Source organism: Lichenostomus cassidix, chromosome 28 (assembly GCF_008360975.1).
Source record: "Lichenostomus cassidix isolate B80296 chromosome 28, HeHo_3.0, whole genome shotgun sequence".
Classification (NCBI taxonomy): Eukaryota; Metazoa; Chordata; class Aves; order Passeriformes; family Meliphagidae; genus Lichenostomus; species Lichenostomus cassidix.
In genome coordinates, this window is record NC_139508.1 from 3,184,686 (window position 1) to 3,194,723 (window position 10,038).

General features: G+C 60.0%; 1 protein-coding gene across 1 annotated transcript; it reads right to left on the reverse strand.

Moving 5' to 3' along the window:
• Window positions 1-939: 939 nt before the first annotated feature.
• Window positions 940-9,888, reverse strand: WDR18 (WD repeat domain 18). Its single transcript, XM_085040357.1, has 10 exons — window positions 9,644-9,888; window positions 9,040-9,150; window positions 7,523-7,656; window positions 6,951-7,092; window positions 6,258-6,401; window positions 5,991-6,055; window positions 5,754-5,878; window positions 2,750-2,916; window positions 2,174-2,242; window positions 940-1,905 (listed from the first exon to the last, which is right to left on the reverse strand). The coding sequence occupies exons 1-10, from the start codon at window positions 9,851-9,853 to the stop codon at window positions 1,774-1,776; spliced, it is 1,299 nt and encodes a 432-aa protein (XP_084896483.1). The 5' UTR covers window positions 9,854-9,888; the 3' UTR covers window positions 940-1,773.
• Between the last annotated feature and the right edge of the window lie 150 nt (window positions 9,889-10,038).

Consider the following 10,038-nt stretch of genomic DNA (forward strand, 5'->3'; position numbering starts at 1 on the left):
GCCACGCTAAATTAATAAGGAAAAGTGAAGGATGGAGCCAAAAACCGTCTGGCAAAAAGTATCGATTCATGTAATATCAATAAATGTAATGAGTCACAGCTAATGAATTCCCCTGCGGAGCTGGGCCCGCAGGGAGGGCAGTGTAAATCCTGACAGAGCATGGTGGGTCAGGGGCTGATGGTCTCCCCCTGAGCAGGACCCTGACCCTGGGGGCCCTGGCACCTCCTTCTCACAGGGATAAACACAGCACAGCACCTGCTGTCCAAGCAGGAGGGGCAACAGGATCTTGGAATGAAATAGCTCCCCCCAGCACCAGGTATAGCACAGGGAGGGCTCTCTGGGAAGAGAACCCTCCTCCTCTACCCAAGTGCAGCATCCCAACAGGAACCCCACTGGGGGGACTGAGAAAGTGTGGGATGACTTAGGAAGCGCTGGGATCTGGGCTTGGCTGGGGGTTGCAGCCCTTGGGGTCTCAGAGGGCTCCCTGCAGCAGGGATGTGCTCCCACCTCTTCCCCCAGCACAGCCCCTGGCTCTGCGTGACAGTCCCTGCTGCAGCCGATGAATGTTGATCCAAAGCGTTGGGAGGAAGAGGAGGAGCAGGAGAGCAAGGGAAAGGAACAGGACTGTGGTGATTAAGCTAAAAGCATCTTCTCGGGAACTGGTGGGAGCCGGGGCCACACAGATGCTCCGGTTTTGAAGTGCATTTTAAATTACCTGCATTTGGTGTGTTGAACAGGGTCGGGAGACAGAGAGGGATGGTCAGGAGACATCTTGACACCCCCTAGGGACAGGGAGGGACCCATGGGGTGAAGGTGACTGAGCAGTTTGGGGATAAGGAAGTGCTTTCCCACTCTCAGTGGGCAGCCCCAGGAATGCAGTGATGGGTGGTCAGGGTCTGTGGCCATGCAAGGGGTGTTAAAGAAACCAACGTGGGCATCTTTCACTATAAAAAACAAATCTTTTATGTAAAAAATAAACCTAAACAAAACCCACAACCCCCGCTGCCATGCTGTGACAATACAAAAGGCCGAGTCCCCAAACACCGTGAAAACAGAGTTGTTGGATCCAAATATATAGAAATCGTTGACTGACGAGATTGGAAATAGCACCTTGCTGGCCCCCCCGCCCCTTCCCAGAATGACCCTGCACCCCGAAACCACCACCTGTGCTCCAAGCCCAGGACACTCCAGGCAGTGCCCACTGGATGGAGCAGGAGCCCCATCCTCAGCCCTGGTAGCCAAGGACCCCCCACCTGTCGCAGCAGCCCCCCCACTGCACCCCCGGAGCAGGAGCCACCCAGCCCCTGCTGTCCCAAGCACGGGGTCTGGTGGCACTGAGCAGCAATCCCCAGGACAGGGTGGGCATAAGGGGGTCTCCAAAACCCAATCTCAAACCGGTATTGAGAGAAAAACACTCTTCTGTCTGCACTGCAGGGTCAAGTAACGAAAAGAAACAAAAGAGGGGCAGGGGAAGAGATGGGGAATGAGCAGGAGCTGCATCCTGAGCCCTCCTAGGAGCTGGCAACGCTCCTCCTGCAGTGGCCACCCGAGTACCCCCCGGCCCCGAGTCGGGGTGAACACGGTCCCTGTGCTGTCCCCTCACAGCCCTCGTGCCAGCCTCAGTCCCGTGTCACGGAGCAGGCAGCGTGTGCCTGGTCAGGGGGAGGTGAGCCGGGTGCTCTCAGCCGGCTCGGCGGTGCCCGAGGGCGGGCAGGTTCTTCCCCAGGAGCCGGACAGGGAGAGGCGGAGGGGTGCGAGGGCGGGGGAGCCTCTTCACTTGGCTGGTTTGGTGATGATGCGAGTGGAGAAGTCAAAGAGGTCCTTGTTGATTTTCCGGAGGTTGCTCACCTCCTCCTCCAGCTCGCTCACCTGGATCGTCAGGTGCTCCTGGTCTCCCACCAGGTTCTGCGACAGGAAAACACAACAGACAAGTGTCAGGGCCTCAGCTCTGGCAGGCACAGGCTGCTGCTCCCCCCCCAGCAGTGACCCCAAACTCTTCGGTCCTCTGCCTCCCCCTCCTCAAACTGCAGCCCCTACTGCCCTCGTCACCAGCAGATCTCAGGGCTCTTTTCTACCGTTCCCAACTTGCTCAGAGCTTTGTGAGTCAGATCAGCTGACAAGCATCCCTGCCAAGGGGTCTGTACCCGATGCCCAGCCTGGGAGCAGCTCTCACCTTTTCCCTCGTTGAGTACATCTGCGCATACATCCTCTCTGCCTTCTCCAAGTAGCTCTGCCCAGGCTCCTGCAGAGATCAGAACGGAGGGGTTGGCAACACAGTCATGGACCCTCTCCCCATGCCCCTGGACTGGGTTCCCCATGGGAGGGACTGAGGGTGATCCTGCTGTCCCCTCTGCCAGGCAAACAGCCCCTTGGCCTGCTGCCACTAACCCAACACAGAACTCATCCATCAGCCATGGCAGGGCTGTCACTGTCACTTGCCCGGAGACAGACGCTGGCAGAGAGGAGCAGCCCTGGGACCACTGGCAGAGAGGCCAGGATGGATGGGACACTGATGGTGTGTGACCCTCCCTGCCTGGGGATGGCCACGCTGGGACTGAGAAAGTGGTGGGACAGCAGAGCCAGCCCACGCTGCAGCACGGGGCTGGGAGGACAAATGACTGCAGCAGCCAGGATGGGGAGGAAATGGGAAGGAGTATGAACATGTTTTATCAGCTGGAGAAGCTTTGCTCTGACACAACCCATCCTTGATGTCTGCCCCTCTCCCCAGCTGCCCACTCGTCCCTGGTACCTGCTGGTGCTGCCCCAGGCGCAGCGTCACTCCCTCCGTGCCTGGCTCGTCGCTGCTCTCAGTGCCGTGCAGGTGTCTGCTGAACTTGGGCAGGGGCACGCTGGGCTTCCCGTCGGGGTTGAACATGTTGGCAGGGGCGAGCACGATGAAGGCGTTTGTCACTGGACCTGGGACGGGACAGAGGGGATGGGTCAGGCTGGACCCTAGCCTCGGGCAGCCCCAAGAACAGCAAGTATGACCCTGGCACAGGCAGTGGCCAGGACTCTTCCCTCCCCAAAAGCTCTCCCTGTCCAGGGTTGCCACTCTCCAGGCCAGTTGGCACCCCCAAGGGAATGGGGGTACCAGGGGCTCGGCCTCCCCCCACCCTGAGCCTCCATCCATCAGCACCTCTGTGCTGCCACGATCCATGACACGCTCTCAATGGCAGAGTTGATGAGCGTGTTAATTACCACATTTACCCACGGCTGCTGCCGCCCCCTCTCAGCTCCTGCTTGCTGAGAACTCCCACCGCTGCCCCCCACGCCCTATCACACACAGCAGCCCCCCAGCTCCCTTCCAGCAGGCACAGCAGCTTGGCCACTGCTACCACAGCCTGACCATCCATCTGCCCTGGCCAAACGGAAAGGTGAAGAGGGTCCAGATGCACCTGAGAAGGAGCTGCCAGTGCCGTGGAGAAGGGTGTGGGGTCAGGGAGAGGGTCTGGGGGGCCTAAGGGGGCTTGGAGCTGCTGGAGGATTTTGGTCTCTGCAGAGGAGATGGACACAAGCAGCTCTAATGTAGACAAGAGTTCTGTCACCATCATCTACCCCTCCAGAGGCTGGTCCTAAAGCTGAAGCTCCCAGGATCCAAGGCTGGGTCCCACCAGCAGAGCAGAGGCTGAATGCCTGGCCCCAAAGCTGTTCCTGGCTAACTGTGGTGGCTTCACTCTCTCATTAAAGGACCAGATGTTTATGCTCCTGAGACAACTGCCCATCAGTGAGATTCCCACTGCATCGGAAGCTCATGGAGCAGTTTGAGAGGAAGGGACAGAAAAGGTGGAGAGGAGAAAATCTTGGGAATGAACTCAGGGTTCCCCAAACCTGGTCACAACCCAGACTGAGCCCGTACAGCCACTCTGGGGCCCCCAGCACTGATGCAAGTCTTGCATGAAACCACCTTGCCCTGAGGCCTGGGGCAGTGGGAGGTGGCTGGGTGACCCTGGGCCAGCCTGGGCATGGGGACTGGGCTTAGCTGGGGTGAGACAAATAACCCAGCTTCCAACACAGCTGTCAGCAGCACAGATCAGCCAGAGTGTCTCGGGATGGCCTTGCAGAACAGAGCCCTCAGGGATGGTCTGTGCCACGCTGTGTTTGCAGACACAAAGATGGAGCTTGTGTGACAGTATGGGGATTGAGGACTGGAGGCATCTGGGGGCAGCGCTGGCTCCCAGCCTCATCCCCCAGGTCTCCTACTTCCCCTTGGAGTGGTGCCAGCCACGCGGGGTGACCCTGCCTCGCCAGCACTGCCACAGCTCATTACCCGGGAGCAGCAGTCTGACTTCTCAAAGTCCACCCGCTCTGCCCCCACCAAGGACAAGCCACCCTCGGTGACACAGCCCCCCATGCCCGGCCTGCCTGCCTGGCCCTGAGGCACACTCCAGCTCCCTGGATTTATTTGCAGCTGTGTCGAGGGGAGGGCAGCAGGTCCTGTGTGCCCCCAGCCACCCGAGTGCCCAGTGAGCACAGAGACCGTGCTGTCCCGAGGACACCACGCTAGAGGCTGCTGTCATGTCACCACAGCAGGGCCCCTGTCACCCCTGCCTTGGGGAGGGCATGGGACGTGCTGGGGGGGCAGCAGGGACAGACCTTGCTGGGGGGCTCCTGCCACTGCTCAGAGAGGCCAAAGGGGGACAGGGACCCATGGACACCAGTGCTGCCCCACAAAGAGGGGGCCTGTGGGGACTCCAGACCCAGGGCACAGCTTGAGCATGCTGGGCTCCTAGCCCAGGCCCGGGTTCAGCAGAGCACATGCAGTGCAGCAGGGTGGTGCCCGTGCCAGGGCTGCCAGGGAAACCAAATCCCTGCCCACAGGCAGCACAGAGCCAGCAGAGGCTGCAGAGCACCCACAGCTCGGGGTCAGCCTGGTCCTGCCCCTCCTGGGTAGAACCTGGTCCATCCACTGTCCACTGCAGCCTCGGGAGGGCTCCAACACCCGGCTCACAGCCAAAGCCCAGCCCCCCCTCCTCGGATGACTCACAGCTCCATTCGGTCTGCTTTCACCCTCTAGTGCCAGCGGCGCCAGGCTGGATGGGCACTGCAGTGGGTCCCAATTAGGGACGGTCCTTGGCAGCCAAAGGGAAGAGGAAAAGGATCTGGAGGCAGCCTGGCTTCCAGAGACTGCCCTGAGGCAGCAGCTCAACCACCACGGAGGAACAGGGTCTGGCTTACCCCACCATCCCCTTTGGAAGAGGTTTGGGCCATGTCCAAGAGCAGCAGTGCCAGCCCCACTGGCCAGGGGACCACCACAACTGGGGGAGGAACCTAGTTAGCAACAGGAGGGGTAAATCTCCTGTTGCTCTGAGGTACCTGAGGCACCCAACTGCTGCTCCTGCAGTTCACTGGAGCCACCAGACTGAAATCCCAGACGGCTGCTCATATGGGATTCACTTCAGGCCCCATGAGCTCACGGGCACTCATTCCAGGGTCACAGAGCTGTCTCCCCTCCAGACACAGCTGGGGTGTATGTGGGGTGACTGCTCCCTTGGGAAAACAAGCAGGAGGAGGATCCTCCGTGGCCTCAGCGACAGGGTGAAATCTGTGACTCACTCCTGACAGTGCACAGGGGGTTGTTAACACACAGGCAAGGTCACGGCACTGCTCCAGACAGCCAAGGCTCCCTCCAATGCCTCTGCCCTTCCCAGGGCGTGAGGCAAGGGGCACAAACACACCTGGAGTGCCCAGGGCAGCACAGGTGAGACAGCAGCAGCCTCTGGCAGTAAGGATCCCAGAGATAAGGACATTCCTACCTTTGTGATTCATCGTCTTCAGGCACTGCTTGCTCTGGATGTCCCACAGCCGGACAGTTTCATCGTGAGAGCCCGAGAGCAGGAGGCTGCCGTCTGTGGAGACTGACAGACACGCCACCTGGTTCCTGGAATGGGGAAGAGGATATTTAAACTCAGGATGACCCCAGGACTGCCAGAAGCTGGTGAGGTTGGCAGATGGGGGCAGATGGTGGCTGGCAGGTATGTCTGGTTCCTCACCTGTGCCCTTTGAAGACCTTCCCATTCTCTCGCTCTGTCTGGAAGGTCCGATCTCTCTGAACCGGCTGCAGAAATGAAGGAAGGAAGAAAGGGAAAGGTGTTAAAATCCAGGAAGGATGAATCCAGCAGGTTCATCACCATGTCTAGAGGGCGCAGAGGAGACACAGGGGAACCAGGCCCTGCCGTGTCCTCACAGGTCACACTGGTCCCAGTGGGGAGGTGACGGTGGCTCAGGGTGACAGGACACACCTGCAGCTCCACACTCACCCAGGCGCAGAGGTCGACCTGGAAGATGGACCCATCCATGCCCCCACAGAACATGTGGTACTCAGAGAGGTCCAGAGTCACAGCCATGATCCCCACATCGAAGAGCACGGAAAGCAGGAGGTCTCCAGAGGAGATTTCCCAGAGCTGGAGTGAGAGGGGACAGGAGAATCAGGGGTGAGAATGTTAATGGCAGGATTGGAGGAACACTGACATCCTGGCATCCCACACCAGCATTCCACCCAGCATCCCCTCCTGGCTGTGGCTGGGAAACTGAGGCAGAACCCAAGATCAGCCTCTCTGATGTGGAGACAAGTTTCCCAGGTAGCTTCAAAACTGCTCTGAACCCTCTCTGTGGCCATCCTGCTCCCAGGGCATCCCCATTCCCATAGGCTCCAGCCTGCTCTGCTCCCTGTGGACATCTGCAGTGGGAATCAAAGGAGCTGACCCCGACACTCCCAGGACAACAGGGACTGCAGCAGTCCAGCCTGGGGGCAGGTGCAGAGAAACTGCTGGTTTTGGAGAGGCAGAGCCCAGGTCTGGCAGCTCTGAGTCATTGCAGAGACAGCCAAGAAATTCAGCCGCTGCAACCTGGGAAAGCTTCGGGACAGCTTGGGGACAGGGACAGCTTCCTGCTGCCTGGCAGGAGCCTGGCTTTCACCCTGCAGGGTTTGGCACCTCTGAAATGAGCCTCACCTTGGCTGTCTGGTCGAGGGAGGCAGTGGCAGCCCGTGCCAGGGGCCCTCCAAAGCCGCAGCACAGGTCGGTGATGGGGAGGCTGTGCCGAGACCAGACGTGCCGGGGGTCAGGGATCTGGGAGGGCTCTGCCTGCAAAACGCTGTGGGGAGAGCAGAGAAAGGTGGGTCAGTCAGGACAGAGCCACACGGGGAGCTGGGCCAGCCTCTGCTCCCACTGGGAACACCTCTCCTGGCTGCTTTCTGGCTGCAGGGACCAAGTGGGACACAAGAGCTGCTGGCAGCCACCAGCACATGGATACTGAGGCTGAGGGGCTGAGCTCCCCATCCTGAAGGGACAAAGACCCTCGGGAAAGGGCACAATCCACTCTGTGTCACCCAGGGAAAGAAATCAGAGCCATATACCCATTCCCAAGAAAGCCAGGTGAGACCCCACGTGAGACCTCCTGCCCATGGAAAGGGCACAGACACAGCTGTGGGCTCAGCCAGAGCCGATCCTGCCTCCGGGACACAGGGATCTCCTGCTCCAAAATCCCTGTCCTGACACTCCCTGTCCACCCCAGCCCCCCTTACTTGTAGAGGTTCCACACCAGGGCCAAGCAGTCCTTGGCCCCCGAGAGGAAGTGGCTGCTGTCGTCGGTGAAGCAGAGGCACGTGAGGTCCTGGTAGTGTCTGTTCAGGATGGCGAGGAGGTTCCCGTTGGACACCTGGAGCGAGGGGAAGAGCAGGAGGGTGTCAAGAATGTCCTGGGATAGTGTGGTGTCCTACCCTCGGTGCACTGGGGTGAGAAGGGCGGGTTTGATTGCCCACACGAGCTTGTTGGCACCTCAGGGACAGCAACTGACACCCCTGAGGTGCAGCTGGAACAACAGCACGGACTCAGGACTAAAGGGAAAACTCAGCACATGGCAGTGGAAGAAGTCCCAGCACATTAACTCTGGAACCCAGTGAAGCCAGAGCCATTTCTCTGATCAAGACACAAGTGTGCAGTAAAGATTTCCTGTTCACTCTTAAAATTCGTAACACTTTGGCAGCTTCTTCCCTCCTCCCACAGGTTCTCAGGAGGTGGCAGTGGGGTTATGAGAGCTGCAGTACACCCAAGGGGTGGCTCACGGTCCTGGGCCACCACAGGCTTTAGGGTGGACAAGGAATTTCCTAAACCCAATGCATTTCTTGTTAAAAGGCAACACTGCAGATGGGGAGGGAACAAAGCAGTGAAGGAGCCTTGAAAAAAAAACAGTCGACTCCCTCCCATTGTCTGAATTACACCCAAATATCAAGCCAAACCTCAATTTGAGGGGTTTCACAGACAGCACAAATCCAGGGCTCTGGAGGCTGGTTCCAGCTCCATGATGGTTTCCATGGAGCCTCTCTAACACGCCAGAGGGACAGTGCCATACCCTGGAACACGTCTGTGGGTGAATGGAGCTGGGGCAGGGCCCAGCTTGGAGCATCACGGGCAGCAGCTCCCACCACTGCTCCCATGGCCCCTGTCAGGGATTTTATTCCAGTGCTGCCACAAGCACATTGGTACAAGCAAACCCTGATGAATTCAGGCAGAGCCACCCATACTATGAGGCTCAAATCTCCCCTGGCACGGGGAGCTCTCCAGGTGAGGCATCCTGGGGTTTAATCCCAGGCTCAGGAAAAGCTATGGCTTTTATTTGCTCGGTGGTGTGCTGGGAATGCAGTGTATTCCTGAGTAATTCAGCAGTAATTAACCAGCAGGACAATGACCAGAGCACAGAGCAGGATCTGCTGGCATCCTGGGCACACACAAATACACAGCTGAAACGTGGGATAAGCACTGAGGGAAAACCAGGTCCTGTGCTGCTGCCTCATGGGAGCAACACCCAACGCCTGAGGCACCAGAGATGCTTGGAAAGAGGAGAATGAGGCACAGTGAAGCCTCTCCCAGAATCTCTCCCACACCTGCTTTGATGAATTGTTCCACAGGCTGCAGGCAGCACAACCTTTGCCTGATGTGGCACCCCAGGATCAGGATTTATGGACATCTGTGGGATGGGGACACTCCCTGAGTGCCCAGGGTGTGAGTCTGCGTGGCCCTGAGCCCCCCAACACCCCCGTACCTCCCACAGGTAGATGCTCTCGGCGACCCCTGCCAGGATGTAGAGCCCGTTGGGAGAGGCCGTCAGGCAGGTCACAGGCCCGGGGCAGATGATTTTTTGCTGCAGCTGGTCCTGGGGCAGAGAGAGCACAGTGAGGGCTCGGAGAAGGAAAGGGGCTGCAGGCAGGACCCCCTGACATGAGGGCTCAGAGGCATCAGTGGGGGTTCTCTGCGAAGAGAGGGATGGGGGGACACCTGCCCGTGGTGATGGAGATCAGAATGGAGGAAGGGGGACGTGGGGGTCTAACCAGGGCGAGGGGAGTGTCTGTGGAGAAAGGGGCCATGGGGGTCTCTGCAGAGAGTTGGGCCATGACGGGGTGTCTGAGCACAGAGGGGGATCTCTATGAACAGAAGGGTCACGAGAGGTCTTTGAGGAGAGAGGGGCCAAGGGGGGGTCTGACCATGCATTTGAGGGGCTCTGAGGACGCTGGGGCCGCTCATCACAGGGCCGGGGGTCCGCACGGAAGCGGGTCCCGTCACATCCCCACGGAGCCCGCAGTCCCCCCGCGAAACCCCGGAGCGTCCCCCGAGCCGAAGCCGCCCGGGCCCGCCCGCCGCGCCGGTACCTTCCTCTGGAGCTCCCAGACGTTGATGTAGCTCTTGCCCAGCTGGGCCCCCAGAAGGTGCTCGCCGCCCAGCAGCGCCAGTCCGTGCGGGCCGCTGTTGCCGCCGCGATACCCGGGCAGGGCCGAGCCCGAGTGCAGCTCCCAGACCGAGCAGTTGCAGAGCGGCCCCGCCGCGTCCGACACCAGCGCCACCTCCATGGGCGCCGCCATCTTCGCGGTCCGCCAGGGCCACAGAGAGCGCGGCCGCGGCCCAGAGCGCCGCCTCCCCCGCCCCGTGCGGACCAATCAGCAGCGGCGCCGCCGCGGCCGCGCGGGGCGGGAGCTGCGCACGCGGCAGGAAGCTCAGCAGGGTCCGCCCCGGTCGCCGCTGGATGGGTGACCCGGGACACCGCGTG

What these genes read in the sequence shown, in the direction of transcription:
- WDR18 (XM_085040357.1), bottom strand. Translation starts at nt 9,853, where the DNA reads ATGGCGGCGCCCATGGAGGTGGCGCTGGTGTCGGACGCGGCGGGGCCG. An exon ending in CTGGTGTGGAACCTCTACAA is followed by an intron (nt 7,093 to 7,522) that starts GTAAGGGGGGCT and finishes CTCTCCCCACAG; the next exon opens with CGTTTTGCAGGCAGAGCCCT. An exon ending in GCCTGGGGCAGCACCAGCAG is followed by an intron (nt 2,243 to 2,749) that starts GTACCAGGGACG and finishes TGATCTCTGCAG; the next exon opens with GAGCCTGGGCAGAGCTACTT.